We start from the raw sequence: 25,304 nt of genomic DNA, 5'->3' as shown, positions 1-25,304 counted from the left end.
GTAAAAGTTATGGGTAAAGAACCCCTTATATCTCAGGGTGTAAATTGAGTCCTGATATGCCTGGATATATTCCAGACGGATTAAGATATCAATGTACTTGTATAACCTTCACCACACTTATTAAAATACTTTTGTGGATCCTTTGGAGAATAAACAATTTTACCTCCCTTTTCAAAGGGGGTTAGAAGGGGTTGAAACTTTAAAGTTTCCAATCGCAACTCCTGTTTTGTGACATGACCTTTTAAACATCAATTAAAAAGAAACACAAATAGGACTAAGAAAACCTCTCTATGACTTTTCTAGCAAAAGTTATGGGCAAATAACGCAAAATAAAATAATCTGTAGAGACAATGCCAATGTCTTGCACATAACAACACAATGCATCATGATATCTTTCACTAAGACTAAGGTGCACAGTTTATCCCTTTACGTAGTATCTAATTTTTGTGGCGTGCATAGTTTTGGTAAGAGGTGTCTTTTACTAGGTGGCATTATAATGTAAGGGGTTATTTGCTCATAACTTTTGCTAGGAATGTTGTAGAGAAGTTGTCTTTGTGTTATTGTATTTCCATTGAATAGACCTTTAAAATGATATGTCACAAGATATGGGTTGCAATTCAAAAATTTTAAGTTAACCCCTTCTACCCCCCTTTGAAAAAATCCTGAAAAGTATTCTAAAAAGTATGGTGAAGATTTTACATCAATATATCAATCCGTTTGGAATATATTTAAGCGGATTTGATTATATTGTAATCAAATTACAATATTTGTGTCCAGAAATTGTATAATGATATCAATTTTCATTATTCTTACACACATACATATTATTAACAGATAGAAGACGACAAAAATATGGTTCCAGTAAGATAATATTAACTATCAACTAACACAATAGACAAGGAAGTATGCTAGATCACATTAAAATAATTTATCAAATAATACTATAATAGAATTGTTCTTGTTTGGGCTGTTACAAAAAAAAAAAAAAAAAAAAAAAAAAAATGTGAAAACTTTAAAAATAATATTAGTACAGTTAAAATTTTAAAGCAAAAAGTTTCTGCCAGATGTTGTATTTGATCTGGGTACCCTTAGATTTTTATTGGAAGTCTCTATCTACTGAGTTATCTCAGATGGTTGATAGTAACAGGTTATCACTTATTGATAAGGTTATTTATTAATCTGACTATGTCAGTGCTCATATGTCAGGTCAAGACAGATCAAAATAGACCATTAGATTAATGTTTTTCACCATATAAAAGATACACTCATAAGTATTGAAATCTTAAAGCACTTTTCTTGTTGTTAGATTTAGAAATTATCACTGCTAATAATTGTTAAACGTGATTTCCATACATTAAAAATATTCATGCAATAAACTGTCTCTAGGCTATAATTTTCTTTAGCAAAACTAAATTAAATGGTTAGTAGTTATGAAATGATACCTATTATTTCAGATAAGTTTATTTCAGATTTATCAACACTCACTGATTTAACTTAAAATAAAAATGAGATATGGAATTCTTTGTCTGAAAAGCTGTGTTAACCTAACTACCATTAGAAAATACTAAAAGTTGCCTTATAAATATGCTAGGGTGATGGCTGCCCTTAGAACCCAGCCCTTGTGTATAGATATCGTGATGTATCCTTGACAGTATTTCTGGTCAGGTGAGGGACATTCCATGGAGGGACATGCATAACAAGAAACTTAAGGCCAGGTATCATTGTTTTCCTGAACACTTCACTTTATAAAGAAAAGTAGGAATTTTTATTTATCCTCACAATTTGCAAAACAGAGTTTTAAAACTTTCTCAGAATGTTTGAATCACGATCTTAGTATATACTGTACTATAAAGAATTTGAAGTTTACTTCAAAAAGGAAAACAATAGAAGGATTACAGAATACGTTTTGGTTTCAAGAGAAAACTTAAATATTTTTAGAAACCTAAAAAACAGCACAAAATGAAAAATTCAACATTTTTCTTAAATTACAAAAAACTTTAAAGAAAAATAATCCTATTAACGAAAGCACATATCTTCAAATCAATTATCTTTTCAAAGAATATTTCTAAAACTGTTTAGGGCGTCATAAACAAGAAAAATTTAGTACAGAACCCAATTAGTTTAATGGATTTTGGTGTATGTTGCTTGTAAATAAGGTCCTTGTCTGTCACCTCCACTAAAATACCTCATGCATGGACAGAGCCCAGTAACCTCATTGACACTCGCTTCTGTAGGTGAGGAAGAGCTCAAAACCATCCTGCAGCTCCTGGTTAAAAAATTAATCAATATTAGTTTAATGTCTCCTGTGGTTCTAAAAATTGGTTTCAACATATTGTGAGAGCGTTAACTCAGTTTGTTATAATTGTTAACAATCTTTAAGGAAGATGATTCTTACCCTAAAAATAATTATACACCTGTCTCAGTTTTGCGTCTGAGTGAAGTATTTGAAAAACTAAACTTAGAATGTTTCAATATTTAAACAAACAAAGCTTGCTTTCTAAGGATCAGTTTGGTTTCAGAAAGGTTCACTATAGTCACTGTTGTGATGCACATTGTAATCAGGAAATCCCAAGGTGGAGCAGTCACTTTATTGAATAATTCTCTGCTGGATGAAGTTGATTGTTCAAAGTTCCTTGGAATATGTCTGGATAAAGTATTGAATGCTCACTTAGTGCATGTTTGCTCTAAACCGTCCTTGGTCAGTTTTGTTTAGAGGTCCTTAGTCAAATTTTTTCAGATTTTAATGATAGTGTGATACACCTTGATCCACCCTATCTCACCTGTGGTTTGGTGTTGTCGGGAGCTGATGAGTTTATGGCATATGACTGGGTGACTGCACAATCAGAAGATTGACAACCACTAGAAGAGGAAAGATAGGCAAGAATGAATGTAGTACGAGTGAGAGTACTGTATATTTGATTAGGGTTTTGATGGTGTGGTGTTTAATATCTTAAATTGTATTTTGATGATTGGTATACATTTTGTGATGTTCTGACAATAGAATATTTAATTTAAACTCAATATTCATGTAAAATTTCAAAAACTATAGCTCAGTTTATTCTTGAGATATTCCCCAGAATGATAGACTGGAAATCCAAATCCCATGGATGGATGTAAATCATCATTGATTTAGATCTTGCCTATGTAGAAATAAAGTTTGATGTAAAATTTTAAATCTACTTCATAATTTGTTCTCAAGATATCCTATGTGTACAGACAGAAGAGAAAGTTGGCCAGCTCTCTGAATGGTAATCACTAATGTTCAACTGAATCACCAAACTTCTAATCTTTTCTACTCATACTACCTGTCCTTTGTATATTTCTTCTTAGTGATTAAATTATTCTTAATTTATCGTTTTTCACCCCAAGTTTAAGAGAAAGTAATATAATAATAAAACAATAATGTTTTCTGTATTAACCTAAAAGTTATTTTTAATAAATCGTCATATTGGTGTAGTAGAGTTTTTAAAGGTTCTAACAATTTTGTAACATTTTATGAATAAAAATGAATCCTTAAATGTGTTGCTAAGCACTAATATCAAGAACAGCTAAACCACTCTAGCTAATTTTTTTTTAACTTTCGTTAAAGTTCGAGGAAGGTTTTTATGAAGAGAAAAATAGGAATAGTTTCCTGGAATATTTTACAATTTGTGAAATTATCATATTACTTATAAAAAGTAATTTAAAGTCAACTGAAACTAAACAGCTGTTGACAATTTTAGCTGAAGTATACCAAAGAGGTAAAAACATTTGTTTGTATTGGAAATACTATTTAAATACTGTTATACAACCCATCTTTAATGAACAAAGCTGTAAGTGTTTAAGAGCATGTAAGGTACTCGAACTTCCATTACACTGTGCATGACAGTTTTACTGTAGCTTAAAGAAAAACAAAAGGATCGCACACTCTTTCCCTTATACCAGACGGAGAACACAAGTGACAGAAGTAGATATTTTTGACCGAAGTAATCTTTTTAAGCTTAAGTATGCATATATTTTCTTGACCGGGATAAAATACCTAAACCAATTAGACTAATAGAAATATCTTGGAATGAAAGTAGATACTTTAAGTCTATATTGGTTTAAAAAATCCAGATATGTATTTTTTTCTCAAACATGACAACATAAACTCAACTGTGGAACCATAAATTAGACTACAAGTGAATTTTATCGCCAGAACAATTTTTGAACACAGTAACTTTTTAATCATACGTAAATTCTTCAAAAAAAACAAACTGTAAGTACCTATAGTACTTGAAATATCTCAGGCAGGAAATAAATTAAAAGAAGCAAAAGTAAATGCTTTTTGATTGAAGTTGATTTTAATTGTATATATTTTCTTGATTAGGCCACTAGGTAGCTATGGCATTAGAAATACCTTAAACAGAAATTTAATTTAAACTGGAAGTGGACTCTTTTTGGCCAAATTAGGTTGTTGAGACCTATTAATTTGTATATATATATTTTTTATATTACAAAACAATATATATATATAACCAATCAAACATTTATTTAACTTTTGAATAGATACTGCAATAATATGTCTATTCCTGTTTGGTAAATATCGTAGGGCTCCAGAGTATTATAATATTATAAATACTTTCACTAAATAGGCTACACCCTTTATTTTAAGGATTGGGTGTTAGGCTGTTGGTAACTGCTAGCAAGCAATAAAAGTATCGAAAATAAAAAAAGTTTTGATATTTATTAATTATTTTTAAAATGAGACATCTTAGATAAGTCTAAAATGAAAAATAAAACATTTTTCAGACGTGTTTGAAGCTTAACACTTTGCTTGTGAAGCTAAAATCAAGATCACTGCTTGTACTGTGTCCTGTAGTAAGTAGTGTATACCTAGCAGTGGGATTTAAGGTGGACGAATTAAGGTAAGCAACGCACCAGCCAGCAGTTGCATCTGGGGAGAGAAAACATTGACAAAATCCCTTTTGAAATGTTTGTCTTTGTTAAATAGGCCTACAAAGGTGAGGTCCTGTCAATGATTTCCTGTGTTTATTGAGTGAGTCCAAGAATGGGTAGCAGACCTTTGAAAATTAATTTGTATGCTCTTGGATTTCAAGTCTATAGCTTAATCAATTTTCAAGATTTCTTGCAGACAATTAGGTTTTGCTAATGCTCAGCCAAATCACTAGGAGGGACATGCAACTCCATCAACTCATCTTGTCTAAATGATAATAAAGTTTCATGGAAAATTTCAAGTCTACAGTTTAATTTATTCTTGTGATATCCATTGGAGGATAGAGTGAAAGACATGCAAACAGACAGGAGAGAAGTTTTACCAGCCTTTTGAGTGATAGCATAATTTCAAGTTTATAGTTCAATCTGTCCTGGAGATACTCTGCAACAAGTTAGGCTGCTCTAACACTCAACCAAATCCCATGAAAAGACACACACAATCATTAAGTCAATATAGTTAAGTTTCATGCAAAAATTTGTAATCCACATTTTGAAATTTACAAAAGTGCCCAAAATTAAATCATAATATATTATTAAATGACAAAGATTTTTCTAACAAAAAATTTTATTATTCGATAGACTTTTAAACAATATACAATGAATGATCTCACATAAAATTAAATACAACAAATTTAGCCACCAAGGTAATAAAAAACACATGACAAATTGATTTTAATTATTTATTTTAACTTAACCTTATTTGTACCTGAAGATGGAAACAATGATTCCGAAATGTACATTGTAACGTAAAATAAAAGTATAAAAGTGATAAAAGTTTATTAATATTATGTTATTATTTTAAAACACTTTTAGAGGCTACATCTCTAACATGGATCAAGCACATCAAGCTAGACTAAGCCTACAAATACAAAGAGGTAAAGTTAAAAATACACAACATATCATTGGACATTCATTTCAACAAACAATGCTTAAAACACCATCTTATTCCAAAATTCGTAAATGTCAAATAAATTGTAAATCGAAAGCAGCTACCAAAGCCAAAATTACTGCTGAGAGATCATGGTTAAATACAGAAATAGATGAACTTTACAAGAAAAAACATACATTAAATAAGCTGCTATATGATACTCATCTCAATCTAGCAAATCTCTTATACCCTCAACAACTTTTTGAATTATTTGACAATATAGATCAAAGAATAGAAAATAAAAAAAATAATAAAGAAAGAAAGAATTGAGAAGAAACTCAATCAACTCAAATGTACTCAATATCCTACAGAACCAGTAATTGATTTACCCCTGATACAAAATTCCACCCACGTATTATTAACAAATCAAATACTACTACATTTACAAAAAATGAAACAGAACTTCTTAACAAAGGACTGAAATATAATTTACACCAAACAAATAATAAAGATTATATAAGGAAACTGATACTGAATAGTGACACAGTAATTACAAGTTTACCAGCAGACAAACAAAATCAATCAAGAGTGTTAGTCGATCAAACAATAAAAAAATTCAGAAAAGTCCTAAAACCTTAACATAGAGAACAAAATACAAAACAAAAATGATTGGCAAAGCATAAAATCAATAAACAACAAAATTGAAGATGATAATTTGATTATATGTAAAGCTGACAAAGGTAACTCAATTGTAATTTTTAAACAAAACTGATTATACAGATAAAATAGACAACTTTATTTCTAATAACAATATTACAAAACTAAATAATGATCCTACAGAATCCTTTCAAAAAGATATCAAGAAATGCATAAACAAAATTAATCATATTTTTCCGAATAACAAAAAACAGGAATTAAAAATGATGAAGCCTTCTGCACCAATCCTCAAAGGTTTGCCAAAAAATTCACAAAGAAAACTACCCAATAAGACCATTAGTAAATTTTCAAAATGCTCCTTCTTATAATTTAGCAAAATACCTTGGACAGCAAAATTAAAGAACATTACAAATTTTTAAAACTGACATAAGACTGAAAAACAGCATTGACCTAGTAAACAAAATTAATTATATAGATATACCAAACAATAGTAAGTTTGTATCCTTCGATATAACAAATTTATACACAAATGTTCCAATCCAAGAAACAATGCTTATAATTAAAAATAATTTAACAGAACAGAACATTCTAAATACACAAGAAATTGAAGAAATACTTGAACTCACAAAAAGTAACTCTAAGACAAAATTACTTTACATTTAACAACAATTACTACATACAACATGAAGAATTAACCAATGGGATCACCACTATCCGGATTATTGGCTGATATATTCCTTGACAACATAGAAGACAAATTCATACTAAGCGATAAAAACAAACATCTAACACAAATAATTTATTATTACAGATACGTTGATGATATAATATGTCTATTCAAAGGAAATGAAAGACAAATAGACATATTCAAAAACTACTTAAACCAAATCCATCATAATCTAAATTTTACCAGTGAAATTGAAGAAAATAATGCAATAAACTACCTTGATTTTAACTATAACCAAGATCAAACAAAAAACACAATTTCAAAATTTACAGAAAACCGACATACACAGATTTAGTTATTCCTTCCTCATCGAATCACCCATCACCAAAAAATGGCTGCATTCAAATCAATGATCGACAGATTACACAAAATTCCAATGACAAATGAAGATTTTTATAAAGAAATTAAACATTATTAAATACATAGCCCAAAATAAATGGATATAAACCAAGCAAGATTGATATATTATTGAAGAATTACAAAAAGAAAGAAAATAAGAAGAAAGAAGAAAGAAATATCAAATACATTCAATCAGACTACCTTGGTAAACATTGTCACAAAATTAACAAATCATTTTATAAACAAGGATATCAATTGCATTCAAAACATCGAACAACCTTGGACTTTTAATCAAAAACAAAAGCAAATTCAACAAACCAAAATCAAAATTCAACAATAGTGGAGTATACAAATTAAATTGCAACAATTGTCAATCCCACTATATTGGACAAACCGGCCGATCATTCAAAATTAGATTTTAATGAACACATAAAAGCATTGAAAACATCATCAAATTCAAAATATGCAGACCATTTAAACAACAACCGGCCATACATACACTAACATCGAAAACAATCTTGAAATTTTACACACAAGCAAAAAAAGTCGCATATTATCCACTTTAGAACATTTTGAAATTTACAAAAGTGCCAAAATTAATCATAATATATTATTAAATAACAAAGATTTTTCTAACAAAAAATTTATTATTCGATAGACTTTTAAACAATATACAATGAATGATCTCACATAAAATTAAATACAACAAATTTAGCCACCAAGGTAATAAAAAACACATGACAAATTGATTTTAATTATTTATTTTAACTTAACCTTATTTGTACCTGAAGATGGAAACAATGATTCCGAAATGTACATTGTACGTAAAATAAAAGTATAAAAGTGATAAAAGTTTATTAATATTATGTAATCCACAGTTCTATTTGTTCTCATGATGTCCTGTGAAAGACAGACTGAAATATATACAAACAGACCAAAAAGGAATTTAACCAGCCCATGAAATAATTAAAATTAACACATAATTTTGAACATGCTGATTCTAGAAGCAAATATTTTAGAGAACAAATTCATTAATCTTTTATTGCCCCTCTTTACTAAAACAACAAAGATTTGTTAAAATTTGTATAGCTTTGTAATATGAAATTAGGTTTTTTTTCATATTTATATTGTGTTAGTTCTATGAGTTTTTTTTAGTTTTTAACCAAAACCTGTGAAGGATCGCTTTAACCTACTATTGTTCCCTGCAATAAAACCAATATAAATTGGTTGTGTAGTTTTTGAAATAAGAATTTGTTAAGATTTATATACTTAGTATTTAGGTTAAATTACCAAGTGCTTAAAGGTATGACCTTTTCTGTCAATGTGCAAATAGTTCTGCCAATGTTATACATTTAAACTAATTAAGTATTAATGACCTAAATATTAACCTGGGCCATACCTAGTCCTACTGCTAGTTATCTGAATAATTCTTTCCTCTTTAATGTCAAGTATTAAAGTATTAACTGTAACAAGAATCGTTTTTACAAAACAAGTCACAGGAAATTCCATTATTACTCCATTCTGTGAAAAATAAAAAATCCAATGATGTAATATGGTTTCAAAGAAGATAAGACAGGGAAAATTATGAAGGTAAAACAGAAGCAAGATGGGAAGGCCATTGCCTGCTCTGAATGTATTCCTGGAAGTGGTTAAAATGTCCAAGTTGAAGTAGGATAAAACAGCTGATATAGAACTGGAAGCTTGAAGATCAGCTGGGCAGTAGTTATATCTTTTCAGACCTTGTACAGTTACACAGTGAGTGTCCTTGCAGACTTCAAGATGAATCTTGTGTTAGGTGAGAACAATAACCTGCCAGCATTATTATAAAGGATTTTATGTACTATTTTAGCTGTTTAAACCTGATGAATTGTTTTAATAGGAGTTTAAATTTTATCTTATAATAACTCATTATACATACAAAAATGTACTTTAATGTGTTTTTTTTTTTTAGTTAATAAAATAAGAAGTTGTACAAAGTTATATTAACATGATCGTCCTCAAACATTTGTCTTGCAATATACATAAATACCAAATAGAACATGAAGTATTTAATTATTCCACAAAGAAAGCAATAAAAGTTAATAACTAATACAAATTAATGTAGTTTATTTTTTATTTGTTTTGTTGTAATCTTATCAAGTTTTAATATTATTTCTTTGGCTAGAAGTGCTTTAAATTGGGATGATTAAAATTTGTTTTATTCTTTTCCATTAGAATGTTTAGGGGAAGTGAATCATAGCTCAAAATTCTGTGCAAGGTGTATTTTGTAACTTTATTATACAGGTAATAATTTTAAAAATTCACTGAATTTAAGTCAATAGATTTAATAATCCAATATAATTTAAATTTTTGAACCATTTTTTTATTTGAAAGGCAAGAACAAAAACAATATTATCTTGGTAAAGTTTCTGAACAATTTTGTTTTTAGTAAGTTTTTATTTGTGGTTATTGGTTACTCTTTTTAATTATTAATACACTCCATGCTAAAAAAGATGCAGTTTTTCGACAAACATGGCTCACCAGTTTTGACAGTTATGTTGTACTTCTGTTTAAAACTATTTAAATTTTTATATTTTGTATCTTTAATGACTATTTCAGAAATAAAATAATATTAATAAATAACGCCAATTGGCATCGGTAGCATCCCATATAACATATGCCGGTAACGTCAATTGGCGTTTTATGTGTACTTATTAGTAAAACCAAAGTAATAAATTGTAAATAACTGTTTATATAATACATTTTTGTTGGTTCAGCAACAAGTTAAAACAATGTCAAGTCATAAAAATACATACTGAATATACATTAATTCAAACAAACTCTCCAATAACATAAAGTTTTTTATTTTTGTGAGGCCTTTCGTACTCAATGAGTACATCTTCGGACTCACACAACTGAATGAAAGTAATAATAACAATAGTAACATAAACAATTTTGTACTAAATAAAAACATATGTCATTAAAAATACAAAGAGGTAATATTCTATGACAGCACAGTATGTTATATGTATATATAAAAATAAAGCTTATATTTAGTTAAATCAAATAAAGTAACGGTGAATTTTGAAAAGGTCCAGGATCGTTGTTTACCAGATTATTTTGGTTCTTTTTTATAAAAATTGTTTCATATGCATCAAGGAATTTTGTATTTTGTACTTCTTTTAATAATTTTTTGCATTTGAAAAAGAGTGTCCAGTTTGAAGTGCATGTTTTGCCATGGCTGATCTTTCTTCCTGTTGGTATTTTAAACATGCCCTATGTTCCTTAGCTCTCTGTTTTAACTTTCTTTTTGTTTGGCCAATGTATTTTAAATCGCAATTGTCACAATTAATTTGATAAATTCCAGATTTTACTTCTTCATTAATTTTATTCTTGGGATTTCCTAATATATTCTTTAATTTAATTTTGGAATTTGTAGATACATTAATATTGGCATATTTCTTAAAACTTTTAGTAATATCTGTAGATAGATTGTTGTAGGAAACAGATATCCATTTTTCAGGTTCTTTACTTTTGATTTGATATAAGGTTGTTCTAGAATTTCTTTCAATAATTGTGACAATTGCGATTTAAAATACATTGGCCAAACAAAAAGAAAGTTAAAACAGAGAGCTAAGGAACATAGGGCATGTTTAAAATACCAACAGGAAGAAAGATCAGCCATGGCAAAACATGCACTTCAAACTGGACACTCTTTTTCAAATGCAAAAAATTATTAAAAGAAGTACAAAATACAAAATTCCTTGATGCATATGAAACAATTTTTATAAAAAAGAACCAAAATAATCTGGTAAACAACGATCCTGGACCTTTTCAAAATTCACCGTTACTTTATTTGATTTAACTAAATATAAGCTTTATTTTTATATATACATATAACATACTGTGCTGTCATAGAATATTACCTCTTTGTATTTTTAATGACATATGTTTTTATTTAGTACAAAATTGTTTATGTTACTATTGTTATTATTACTTTCATTCAGTTGTGTGAGTCCGAAGATGTACTCATTGAGTACGAAAGGCCTCACAAAAATAAAAAACTTTATGTTATTGGAGAGTTTTGTTTGAATTAATATATCATTTCCAATAAGGCAAGAGCTTCAAGAATGTATACTGAATATAGTTTGTGTTATAGTAGTTCCTAAATCATTATATATACTACATACACCAAATTTTATGTAAATATAATTCTTATGGTAAGCTTTGAAACACTCTCCCTCATATAAAGCTGTTATCTTCACAACCCTGATTCTAAAGATTTCACTAATAATTGTTACAGTTTTTCAATTATACAGCTTGTGGTTATTTATTAATATTACTCATTTTGGAAAACTATGAAATGTTTGACATGGAAACTCACGCACTGGATAATGTTTCAAAGCTTACTAGGCTAGTTAAGATCAGTTGTCTACCCACACTAGGTGATAATGTTGGAACTCCGCCCAAAAAACTAAATGAAGAGTCTACCGCAATTGATGAAAAGTAAAAATTGAGACTTCCATTGGATCTCCATGGATTCAAATAAATACTTAAAAAAAAAAAAAAATTAAAATTAAGTATTTTTCTAGACAATATTTATCCTTGAGTATACAATTTTTATCAAACATTTAATGGGTTATAAAATTAGAAAGTCTAATCAAAAGACGATAAAACAAAATTGCTTTATAGACTAAAACTATTCTTGATTTATGAGAAAATATAAAAAATTTAAAAGTAGATAAAACTAAAATGTTGTCTGTAGATATTTATTGATTATATTTTCATGCCAAATTTCATCAGCTAGTCCACCCATAAGCTCTCATTATGTTATCAATTGCTTTGTAACAAACAATTAATCTTTTATGAATTTTGGACAGTTAATTTTAGTTATTTACAGGTTTAGTACCATTTTATTTAACATCTCGAGAGGAATTAGCCGAGTCAATGAATGATTTTAGAAGGAATGTCAAAACTGGAAAAACCAATTACGAGATTTTGTTTGAGTTAGGACCTATTTTGGATTTTCACCAATATCTCAGTAGGAGTTGATCCTTCAAAAAGTGCACAGATACAAAATGAAAGTCGATACAATTTTCTACATATTTTGTTATTATAGTTATTTTGCTGTCTGTTACCTTATATAAGCTATCGTAAATTGGTAATTTTCAAAAAAATCTCTTACATAAACATATTTTTCATCATATATCTGTCTCCAGTGCCTCAAGTCTTCATTCCACAGCCTTCATTTCTCCAAAGAGGAGTTAAATTTACTTCAACACGACTTTTTGTTTTATCATTTTATGTGAATGTAATAAAAACTTGGGAGTTTTCAGGATTTTTCTGAAAGGAGCAATTATTACAGGAATCAGCACTTGGTAAAAAATTATTTTCTGTACATATTCAACTCCTTGTACACTTCAGTACAGTAATGATCAAAAGAGGGTGGGGATGATTAGTATTGGTAGTAGGGGGAAGGGGAGGAGATAAAGAACTTAAAATAGAAATAAAGGGTAATTGTACATTTCAGATTTCTCATTCCAAACTGGTTTTTATAGTAAACCAATAGTGAACAATGAGTCACAAATGTGTGTGATTATAGAATCAAACTAAAAATACTTGATAACATTATTTGGAAGTACTCACATCCATAGTAATCACTGAGTTCGTTCATCGCCGTAGGCATTTTGCACAGGAAGTACCTGGTTCTGAATCTCTTGGGCATCTCACTAGTTAGGTGTTTCTTGGTCTATCTTCAGTGTTGAGGGAGGATGGTAATAGGGAAAGTTCTTCTTCCTCATTTACACTTTCATCCTCTACTTCAATAAGTCTGCTGTTGGTGCAGACAGAGAAAAGAAAACAATTCTGGCTACTGCAGCATGGACTGCTCCTTCTTTCTCCCCTCCTAATCCAATCAACCCCTTCCTCTTCTGATCATGGCTGAAGGTTAAGTTCTATAGTGTACAAGGGGTTGAAATGTACAGAAAATAATTTTGTACTAAATGCTGGATCCTACTGAAATCGCTCATTTCATTCAACATCTGTAACTACAATGCAATCTTGAGGAAATTTTGAGGAAATAGTATCTTAATTATGAGTTCTTCTTAAAAATGGGTGGCACATTTTGTTTTATGACAATCCATACTAATGTTACAAAAACTGCATAATAAGTAAGACGTATTATGTATCTAACAACAATGTTTTTGTTTCAGTATTTATTTTTGGTTTGACCAGTTGTTTTGCTCAAGACATCATGTTTCCAGAGGATAATAATGAAGGTTAGAACATGTATTCAGATTAATGGCTCTAAAATAGAACTGCAGCAGAGAGTTTAAATATAATGCACCGTATGTTTTATTCAGTTACTCTTAAACAAAAGGGGCCATAGTTTTAGGAAATTATCTCAAACTAACCAAAATGATAAAATATTTAACACTATATTGTTTAGCTAGAGTAGTACTTGTATATAACACATTCATTTCCAGTAGTTACAGTAATAGTTTTCATGATTGGTAACACCTCCAATATATGACTCTGAGCCGAATGGCAGGAAATATATCAATTCATATATCCTGTCAAGAAATTGTTCTCATCTTTCATTTAGTTTAGTTTAAATTATCTTATTCATTTTTTACTTATGTGCGACTTTTTTAATTGAAATTTTTTGTTGAGAAGTAGTTAAATGAATATGATTTTAAATATTTTCAATAAATTTTAAAATAATCATAGCTTTTAAAAAAAGTGTGAAGGGAAATCAATTATATATATTCTCCCATATAAGTTATAGGAGAACTGTACACTCACAGTCTACACAATATTGTAAGTCATTCAATTTTATTGTCAGTTTTGGATCCTCCACTGAGTTAGTTATGAGGGTTCATTGAAAATGTCATTCTTAAACATTTGTTTATGTCTTCAGAAGGACTTGGAAGTATCTCTACATTCAATATTCAATTTTGTTTAAACATTGTGTTTTGAACTATTTACTTTTTATGTTTTAATGATCACATTATCCAAACTAGTGATGTATTTAAGAAACCGTTTTACTGAAGTTGGTAATCAGGACCAGTCTTCAGTGTCACATCAATATTAGTAATAGGTCTGGTCATCGTGTTACACTGTGAACAGTGATGGTTCCACCGAGACTTCTTTATTTTATATGGTAATAATGCTTTGAATTCAGCAATAGTAATAGTTACCTGCAAAAAACTTGACTATTTGATGATGTATAATGTTCATGTATAATATGGAAAAAATTGTGATAGTCATGGATTATCGTCATTTATTGAGTCTGAGGTAGAGCCTCATATCTTCCTTTCATTACTTATTAATAATGTTAATGATCAGCTTATAGGACAAATTCTTTATTTTCATAAATACTTAGGTAATTATTATGTATTCTCACATTTATTTTGCATCCTTTCATATGACTATAAAACAATGTCAGTGAATATAAAATCTTATTATTATTGTAATTCATTAGGGGTTTAAGTGTAACATTGAAAAATAATCAATTTATTGTTAAAACATATTTTGACTTTGTCTATAAAATAAGTATTCTGTATTAAATTATAATTATGTCAAACAGATGCAGAAAGAAAACAGATAATTCCCTTAGAGTTACCAAATTACTTAATGGTTATGATAATGAAATTGTACTATATTAAACTTACTACAACTTATATTGAGTGAAGTTTTTTCCTTATCAGATTATCACATTTTATGTTAATTGCAGGAGAATTACCCATTGGTGAACGAATTGGTATGGATGTGCCTTCTTGGTGGAACAACTGGATGCCCAATTCGATTTATCCTACTCTGAGCCAGCTAGATCGTGCCCCTGACTCTGGGCCATCTCGCCCCTTGAGACCCCCGCCCAAGTCCAGCCAGGATATCATCACTGTGGTCCCCTGCCAGTGTCCCTTCACCCCCCAGTACAGCCCTGTCTGTGGATCCGACGGTCAGAGCTATGGCAACATGGCCATCCTGAACTGTTACCGCACATGTGGCTTTGGTGAGTTACTATAACTACAAAGTGTTAGTGGACCAGTTATCGTTAGAATACAGTTTGAAAAAAGATTGTTATTGTAGGCTAACTTATTTTCTCCATAATGTCAATAAATTCAACGATATTGTGTCTTGACAAATGCAAAAATATAAATCTGTTACTTTCACTCCTTTCTAAAAAATAGAAAAAAATAATAATTTGTTAGTTTATGGATATATTGTAATATTGTTTAAATTGCATTTTTTTCTTTTCCAGATGTAACATTCGTTCGTGCCTCAGCATGTGCACAAGTGGCAGGGATCCGAGAAAATCCACAGAGAAATTAAGAATATAATATAATCTAATGAATATGCAAGGTTTTGAGAACTTTTAATAAATTAACTTTAAATTACGTGTAAAGACTGACTGAAGTGCTCAAACTATTTATTTATTGTAATTTGATATACTAAATAAAACGTTTTACAGAATTTTGAATTGTAGTTTCTGGTATATGACCCATGTGTAATCCAAACAGTTATTACTGTTGTAAAATAATCTTTTTTAAATCAGCGGCAACAAGTTAAGTGAATAACAAAGAAATCTTTACAATGCTGGATGACAAAGCATGGTGTGAGTTCCTTGATGTGGAGTACCTATTTCAGAAATGGGACTATAAAGGAATTATTTTTACATCATTTTTTTGTCAGTGAATTTAATATTAAAATATACAATAAAATGGTTTTCCTAAACATCACTAGTTATCAACTTGACAAATCTAGTAACTACGTAGGTATTAGGAGGGGTATGAACGGGCGATGAGAGGTCGTTTCTATCTTTAGGTACTTTGCAAATACCTTTCAGTGAATAACATTGTTCAACATTTTGTTGATGGCCTAATGCGTGTTGGAAAACCAATTTTTCATCCTGTTTTTTGGAAGAACAACGATGGTTATTCATTATTATGTGGAATGGGTTTGTCGTAAAACCAACATAATCCATTGCACAATTTATACAAGTAAATTGATAAATTACATGTTTAGTTTTACAATTAATTTATCCTCTAATTGCATACGTTTTCATTATTTTACTGCTAGTAAAAAATTGGACTATTTTATAATTTTGTAAGTATTACAACGTTTGTCTTTAAAGGGTTGACACAGTTGGGAATTTTAATAGGTAGAAGTTTGGGCCGTACCAGAAGATCTTTTAGGTTAGTATTTCTACTTAACACTGGACTGGGTGGTTTTGAAAATAAGTTTTCTGTTATTGGTGAAGAATATTTGTTTTGTAAAGCCAGGAATATATTTTGTTATAAATTTTACGTAACCTTTTTTTAACATTAGAGTGTTTAAATTAGGCGCTTATAAATTTTCAAGGATATTTTATTTTGATAAAGGCGTTTCCCAGTTTTGCTCTACCAGTGCATAATGTTTTGGCCCTAACTGATAACCCCAATGTTACTAATTTTTTGACACATACATGATGGCCACTGTTACAATGTAAATAATCCATTGTGGTACTATGTTTAGTGTTAATTGTTGTTTTGACAAATCCAGACTTAATACTACTACAATTTCTTTCGACAATTCCCAGGAAAATTCGAAAATGAGAATTTATTTAAATTTTCCAAAAATAAATGTTTTGTAGCATTGAGAGTTCAAAACATCTTCTAATTTTTTCATAAGTAAATTAACATACACTCCTAATATATATGATAACGTAAAATTAATTTAAATCATGCTTTAGGTTTTTTTACACAGTACTTATTTCGATCTTTTATATGTGCATTAGAGATAGGAAAAGGTCATTAGGTAGAAACTACAAACATGTTAAACGGAAAAATTTTGATATATTTCATAAAAAGCCAATCATGTTGAGTTATAATAATCCGGGAGAGCCTAGCATCGTATCGTCCGTGTCCAGAGCGTGTCCGTGTACAGAAGCCGGGTCATGTCCGTGTTGTACTAGCCGTCCATCTGCTGAAACATCATTTTATATCGGTTTACTAACAATAAATATTAAGTTTATTTTATAAAACTAATAAGGAGTTGACAGGAAAATGTAAAAATTCATAAGCTTAATGTCAATAGTTCCATTTGATAACAATATGTGAACTTAACAGAAAACATTTTCAAGAATAAAAATAAAGTTTCATAAAATATTCCAAAAATGTTGTAGGAATGCATTCATGCAAGAAGAAGTAAATAAATAAATATCAGCGATATTAATAAAATATGAATGGCTAGGCCATTTCTAAATGCCCAGTCCAATGGGCCAACTCTGGATAATCAAGACTTATCAATAGTTTTAAAACTTGTCTGTATATTAACTAAACTAACAGTAACTGCTCATGAATATATGATTATTTTTTAAGCTGTGGCTGTTACAATTGTTAAAATAATGTGAAATTTGACAAAGTCAGTTGGTTAAGAGATAATTTTTAACTGAACAGGGGACAAGAGATGTTTCGAAAATTTTTGAAGCAATTTTGAAATGGACAAGATACGTTTCTTTTCAGTTTTTAAAACCTACAGGAGGCAGTACAATGCAGAATGTACTTTGTTTTAGTAAAACAACGATATAAACAGTGCATAGCGAAAAGTACAAATGAATACAGATGTGTTTACAAACTTTTGTTTTCATAACCATTATATGTTGAGTGTACTTTTTTCTGTGTGTTATTTAGGGTTGCTATTAAAGTTTCAGTCGCTAACTGAATAAATGTTTTATTAACTAAGAAATAACATGATATTAAATTTAAGCTATTTATAATATTGGACAAGAGGTTGTTTAGAATTGATAAGGCAGCAGCCAATCTTGATTACACTGGCAAGAAGATATTTGTTTTTGCAACTATTCGACGTTTCTCACCATATTAGTGGACAAGAGTCATTTTGTAACTGATACCTTATTTGAATTATTATGATAATTAATTAATGATAATTATTAAAGAATTGCTAAAGAAAATACAGTGCTTTGAAAAAAAAAATTGACTAATAGACCTTCTAGAACTGGTTCTTTTAATTGTTCTTGAAGTTAGACATATTTATAATATTAAACTCAGAATATATTGAAAATACATCGCGTTGTCCCTTGTGAAGAGCAATATTTTAGAAAATTTGTACTAAACAACATAGTTAATTTACGATTTAAATTTTTGTAACTCTAATTTAACTTAATGAAATAATAATACCTTTTGACTGAACTGAATAGTTACGTATATCATTCACCATTTTTAGTACTCTTTTTTATACGTAGAAATATTTTACATTTAATAAAATAAAATACCAACTACATAAATTTAAGAGAAAATTATAAAAACACTTCCATTTAATCATCTAAAGTTTAAAGACAATATTTTAAAATACCTGATAGAGGGTCTAGTAGTAGCCGACGACGGCCATGTTGACGCTGGTCCTTTCCTTGCCCATGTTAATAAGAGTCGGATGTTTCGCTGGGGAAATATCTGATACTGCAGCAGACAGAGCGGCGGTTTAAATAGTGTTGGCCAGTAGACCACGTGATCTTGTCAACCAATGGGAAACTTGAAATAGAATGTTATCTCACACTTGAACTCGATACTAGGTTATTTAAAACGTAATTACAAATTTCAGAGTGAAAACACTGAAAATATTGCAATATATAATAAATAATTGGAAATAAATAAAAACATAACAAAACACTGAACATACACTTTATTACTCAGAAGTAAGCCTAGTCTAAAACTGTCGCAAGAGTAGGTATAGGGTAATATTTTTTAAATTGGTGTACAAATTGGTAATCTTTATGGAATAACATACAATTTTGAACATATTAAGGTTTTTCGTTGTGTCTAATTGAATAAATTCTTGAAAAAACTCATGACTCATAAAAAGTTTGTTAAATTTTTATAATTTTGCTTATATATGTATATGTAGGTATATGTACTTATGCATATATACATATATTGCAGGGTAATTTGTACAAATAATTTTAACTTAGCAGGCGTTTCAAACCTTTTAGTAAAAAATAATTAGGGTTTTACTATTTAAATTAATGGTAAACTATCTATATAAATTCAGTAATATGATTACTAAACACGATCGCTGGAACATGTACAGCAGTTTCTCAAATGTTTTACAAGCGATGGCATTAAGCTAAGTATCAATGTTTTTACATACAATAATTATTGGTTGTGCAATTATTTTATATTATTTGCAGTTGTGCTAGTATTCATAGAAATTGATATCAATATTTAAAATACACCGACCACACTTTTTATGTTTAAAGACTTATACCCTAATAAGACAATTAACTATTAAAATACAATGCTGTAATTTACACGGTTTATGATCTTGACGTTATAAGTCACAGACAAACCAATGAACGCTAGACAAATTATATGATATTTTGATATTTTAAAAGATATTTTACACTTTTCTTAGCCTACTGTGATATACCTGAGTCTCTAACACTGTCAGTCGTTGTTGCCTACTGGTTGAGGGATGATGTTAATGTCTGGAAATATCTCCATAAAGCTTCATAACCCCCCACAGCGTGAATTCACCGATTAATGATTTTGTTCCTGAAATCGGCCACTAATTCGCACGTTAGGAGGAAAGTCCTTGACACCCTTTCTACGGTCCCAGCATGTCCCTGTATTCATGCCAGCCGGGATACAGATTCATCTTAGAAGGAGCATAAAGGGGCTTACCTGCTTGGCTTGAAAAGATATAAGATTTTTCTGCCCTTCTTGAATAATTTGGACAGGCTCACACATCTCCTTCTAACTATCGCCATAACTTGCATACTTAGAGGGTTAAGGAAGGCTTAAAATCCCTGATGGACAGGCCCGTAGCTAGGCTGGGGCAACCGGGGGCATTGCCCCGGGGCCCCCGGCCAGGGGGGGCCCCCAAATGAAGGTGGAAAAATTGAAAATGAAATTAAAGTTTATGTGAAATTTATTGATTACTGTAGGGTCGTAGGGATATTTCATCGAATCATCAAAATGTCTTTATAAAAAAATATTTAAATAGCTTTTCAATATAAAATAATGGACAGATATTGTTCTCACAGAGAGATTTCGTAACAAAAATAGACAGACTATCAATCAGCCTGTCAGTTGTTACGCAATTAAAGAAATTGCAGTTTGCACTTTTAGTTCACCTTACTCCCCCATCCCCAACAGTAATAAACTCGTCCTGACGTCGACGTGACGTAGACGGCTCCGTCTGCCGACTGCCTCTGCCACAGCTGACAGACGACAGTGAGAGTGACTACGACTAGTGAGCTAGTGACAGACAGCCCGGATAAGGTTATGTTATGTTGATGGTAAACTAACACCAAAAACTGACGTTTTGGCGTTCGTCCGTTACTCGTTTGTTACGGTGTTAAAGTGTTATACAATTTGTATTCTTATTCTTGTATTTGTTAAAATGAAAAGAAGCTATCAAAGTGGGGCAAAGAAAAGGCAAGACAGAAGAAAAGAGAAGAGGATGCTTCAAAGTGTTCTTCCACCCTATCTGCTTGGTTATGTCCTACTACTAGTACTACTACAACTAAAAGTACTAATGTCACATCTACATCTAGTACTGAAACTAGACCAATAATTGGTGAGTGGTTTGAATTTAGATACGGTATTTAGGCCTAATTAATTAGCTTGGCCAATAAACTATATAATTAATATTCTTAAAATTTAACTTTGTTAAAATTAACTGTGTTAAAATTTAACTAGAGTTTGGATGTTTGATTGAGTTTAGACCACTGTGTCTGACTCAGACTGCAATCTATTCTAATCTAATAAGCAATGTTTGTTTGTGAATTTATCACTAGTCATATATAGGCTACATATTACCTACTATTGTGTAGTGGTCATTTAATTTTTTATGTGATTTTTATGATTCCTTTGGTTTCTACCTCTTTCTGTGTAGGTATTTTATTTGTTTATACATGCACAGCAGCACAGCATGAATATCTATCATAGTAATTTTATATCTTTTTGTGATAATATGATGTAAAAAATGCACCACACTCGCTTGCACATTCATTATTTATGAGGCCATGTATCTACTCTTTTTATATTTTTTTTATATATTTTTTTATATATTTTTTATATATTTTATATATTTTATTATATCTTTACAATGTTATTAAAATTGGCTTTAAATTATATGTTATATGTAACTTAATGTTATTTTGACTTGCTATTTTTTATTGCAGCCTCAGTCCCAGGAAATGAGATTGAAGAGGAAGTTACAGCTCAAGATAACGCTGAAGAAAGTATTGATGAAGAAGTAACATGCCTAGGGCTAGGGCATCAACAAGAAAATTGTGCCAAACCTCCAACAAGTCCTACGTCAAGCAGTGAACTGATCGGCGTAAATGATCAAGTAAGTAGACATGCCAAGTACAGAATACTTATATTATATTTTTCAACATAACAACATATGCTGTTTTATCGCCCTAAACATGGAATCCCTACGATAAAATATTCCATGGTTACATGGAAGTAAACAGTATTACTTCCATGTAAACATGGAATTACAGTAAGTCCCTATTGTTATGATCATGTTTGTAAGAAAAAAATACTAATGCATTGCAATCTACTTACAGGTGGAATGTAGCCGGACGAATAAAATTAATGAAACTTGTTTAAACACCGGAGAACCCCATTTTCCAGACCAGATCATCGATCCAGAGGTGAAAAAACGAATTATTGAATTAGGACTAGGACCCTATCAACCAGTTGGCCCATTTCCATATGATGGAAAACAAGGTAGGTCCTTTTCAGACAATTATTTTACCCTGAAGTCAAAGTCTGGGCTCAACTGAAAAGAACTTGGTTGTGCTATTCGTCCAAATTGGATTGTGTTTATTGCCAACCTTGCTGGATGTTTCCCCAGAAAGGGACCTGTAGGAGGATGGGATTCAGGATTAAGGGACTGGAAACATTTGTCTGATCGCATAAAGACACATGAGAATTCACAGCACCATGCTGATTCCTGCTTGGTTTATGAGCAATGGCGACGTCATGGCTCAATAGACGATGCCACTAGAAAAAGGTTTGAAGGAGGAGCGGAATTTTTGGAGGAAAGTTTTGAAGAGGGTCTTAGATGTCTCCCTTATGTTGGCAACATGCAACCTTCCTTTTCGTGGAGACAGTTGGCATATCACTGATAGAAATAAAGGTAATTTTCTATCATTGATTGAATTGCTGTCAAAATATGACACTATCCTAGAAGATCTAATTACAAGGCCAAGTGGTACTGTTAATTATCTCAGTCCAACAATTCAGAATGAAATTATTTCTCTGATGGCTAGTGAAGTGCTTAGTGGAATTAAAAGAAGAGCTTTTGAGTGCGCCTTTTTTCTCCATAATTTACGACACAAACACAAGATGTAAGTAAAGTAGATCAGCTAAGCGAAGTTTTTCGCTATGTAAAGATTGACCATGACCAACTCGGAAAACCTTGTGAGTTGAGAATTTGTGAAACGTTTACATCTTTCACAGCAGTTACTGACCAAACCGCTTCGGGGCTAGAAGACGTCATCATAAAATCAATTTCAGAAAAAGGCCTTGACATAACAAAATGCAGAGGACAAGGATACGATGGTGCATCGGTCATGAGTGGTGTGTATAATGGAGTACAAAAGAGAATCCAAGAACTTGCACCCCATGCCTATTTCATTCACTGTGCCAGCCATAATTTGAATCTGGTTCTTAAAGATGCCGTTGAATGCAATCGAGAAATAGCACAAATTTTTTGAGACGGTGCAAAATATTTACAGTTTTTTTTGGCCACAGCATTGTTCGGTGGCAAGAACTAAAAGTCGTTTCTGGTTGTACAGAGAATCCGAAGGCTTCTGTTCCTAAAGACAAGGTAACATTAAAGACTTTAAACCCTACACGTTTGGGCAGAGAGATATGAAGCTGTATACGCTTTAAAGGAAAAGGTTCGGTGATGTAATGAAAGCCTTAAATAAAATAATTTTTGACAAGCAAAAAGCCAAAGGAAAGGAATGAAGCTGAGGGGCTCAAAAAAGGTTAGAATCTTTTAGTTTTGTTTTGCTCTTGACTGTCCAGTGCAAAATATTTAGGGGAAATAAACATTGCCTCAAAATCCTTTGCAAACGGAATCTATTGATTTAATGACAGCGTACGATCTCCTAGGCAATGCTTTATTGAAAATAACCGAACTTCGTTGGTCCTTTGAAGAAGTCTGTAGTGAAGCAGAAGAAGTATGTTCAAAATGGGGGATTACGATTACCCATGAATTTATTGGCCAACGTGCAAGAAAGGTAAAAAAGCACTTTGATGAACTTTGTGAAGACCAAAGACTGACAGATCCTAAAAGCAATTTCAGAGTGACAATATTCTTCCCAATGAGTTGATACTATAGTGTCACAAATTGACAACCGTTTTAAAGGCATGAAGCAAGTGATTGATGCCTATAAAATTGTTCACCCTTCTTTCCTGGCCTCATGTTCAGATGAAGAACTGCGTTGTGAAGCTGATAATTTTGTAAGCAGATTTTTCAGATGATGTAATGCCATTGTTCAAAGCTCAGATTTTATCAGTAAGGAATGCTTTTCAATCCAAATTAAAGGATTTCAAAGAAGTAAAAGAAGTTGCAAATCTCCTACTCATTGAAAACAGTTCCCTAGCATCAACCTACCCGGATGTACTAACAGCATGCTTTATGTACCTCACAGTCCCTGTGACAGTAGCCAAAGCAGAGAGATCATTCTCAAAATTAAAACTCATCAAAAACTACCTGCGAAGCTCCATGTCCCAACAACGTCTCACTGATTTGGCTCTTTTGTCTATTGAAAATGACAGAGCCCGAAAAATAGATTTTGACCGAATTATTGATGTTTTTGCTAGTGTCAAGTCAAGAAGAAAGTCTTTTTAGTAAGTTCAGTTGCATTCTCACTATCAAAACTAGTTGGGCAATTTTAAACTTGAGGAATGAGTGGGTATTACCACCATTGATCATATATAATTAATGGTATTACCAGTATTACCATAAACACCATAAATAAAATATACAATTTATTGTGTATTCAAAGGTATTACATAATTAATGATATTACTTGTATGTTTATCTACTAAACTACATTGCTTGGATGTACGCCTAAGAAGAGACTAAAAAGTTTTAAGACATTCAGCACTTATGTCTTTATTTATTTATTATCTATTGTGAATTAAAATTTGAAAAAAATAATTATGTTTTTCATTTTCATTTCAGCACTATAAATAGAATACCCAATCACAATGGTAAGCTGAAAAAATAATGGCTCTAAAAACCAAACTAATGGCACCAGGGCCAGGAGTCATACAAATTTGCATATAAAATCATTACCAGTTTATGACTTACCGTAGAAATTTGTGAACATAGTTTAAGCAAACAATTAAGTATTATAGATTTAATAAGAAAAAAAAGGTAATAATAATAATAATAGGATAATAATAAAAAATGCACATAAATTCTAAGCCTAAAAGATTCCAATTACTGTATGCTTATATCTATTAATTAAAAAAAGTGCGAAATATATAACAAAGGGGGGGCCCCGAATGGACTTTCTGCCCCGGGGCCTCCAAGGGCCTAGCTACGGGCCTGCTGATGGAGTCAGGAATTTGAGGAAATGTACAATAATTTTACTATCACTCCAACACGGTGATGTACCACTCAATAATTGCAGCGTTTCAACTCCGGCTGACATTCTACAACAAATAACATGTTCAGTAGGAAAAATTGGGAGGTAAGAGCCCAACGTAAGAATTATTAATATTG

At 30.8% G+C, this 25,304-nt stretch overlaps 1 protein-coding gene and 2 long non-coding RNA genes across 4 annotated transcripts; 2 read left to right on the top strand and 1 right to left on the bottom strand.

The window, feature by feature from the left end:
- Positions 1-9,217: 9,217 nt before the first annotated feature.
- Positions 9,218-16,026, top strand: LOC124373100. 2 transcript variants are annotated; one of them, XM_046831495.1, is made up of 4 exons: positions 9,218-9,360; positions 13,757-13,822; positions 15,280-15,558; positions 15,808-16,026. In XM_046831495.1, exons 1-4 carry the CDS (start codon positions 9,345-9,347, stop codon positions 15,876-15,878), a joined length of 432 nt encoding a protein of 143 aa, XP_046687451.1. In that variant the 5' UTR covers positions 9,218-9,344; the 3' UTR covers positions 15,879-16,026. The 2 variants fall into 2 exon arrangements, with proteins under 2 accessions (XP_046687451.1, XP_046687457.1); XM_046831501.1 differs by lacking the exon at positions 9,218-9,360 and adding an exon at positions 9,671-9,848.
- A 1,334-nt stretch (positions 16,027-17,360) lies between these two features.
- On the bottom strand, positions 17,361-19,162 carry LOC124373047. The gene is made up of 2 exons (XR_006923396.1): positions 18,900-19,162; positions 17,361-17,510 (listed from the first exon to the last, which is right to left on the bottom strand). It is a non-coding gene; the product is annotated as an uncharacterized LOC124373047 (long non-coding RNA).
- A 1,834-nt stretch (positions 19,163-20,996) lies between these two features.
- LOC124373094 lies at positions 20,997-22,329 on the top strand. Its single transcript, XR_006923405.1, has 3 exons — positions 20,997-21,122; positions 21,730-21,899; positions 22,123-22,329. It is a non-coding gene; the product is annotated as an uncharacterized LOC124373094 (long non-coding RNA).
- Positions 22,330-25,304: the final 2,975 nt, after the last annotated feature.

Source organism: Homalodisca vitripennis, chromosome 1 (genome assembly GCF_021130785.1).
Source record: "Homalodisca vitripennis isolate AUS2020 chromosome 1, UT_GWSS_2.1, whole genome shotgun sequence".
Taxonomy (NCBI): domain Eukaryota; kingdom Metazoa; phylum Arthropoda; class Insecta; order Hemiptera; family Cicadellidae; genus Homalodisca; species Homalodisca vitripennis.
The sequence above is the reverse complement of the archived record's forward strand: the minus strand, read 5'-3'. Positions and strand labels throughout refer to the sequence as shown.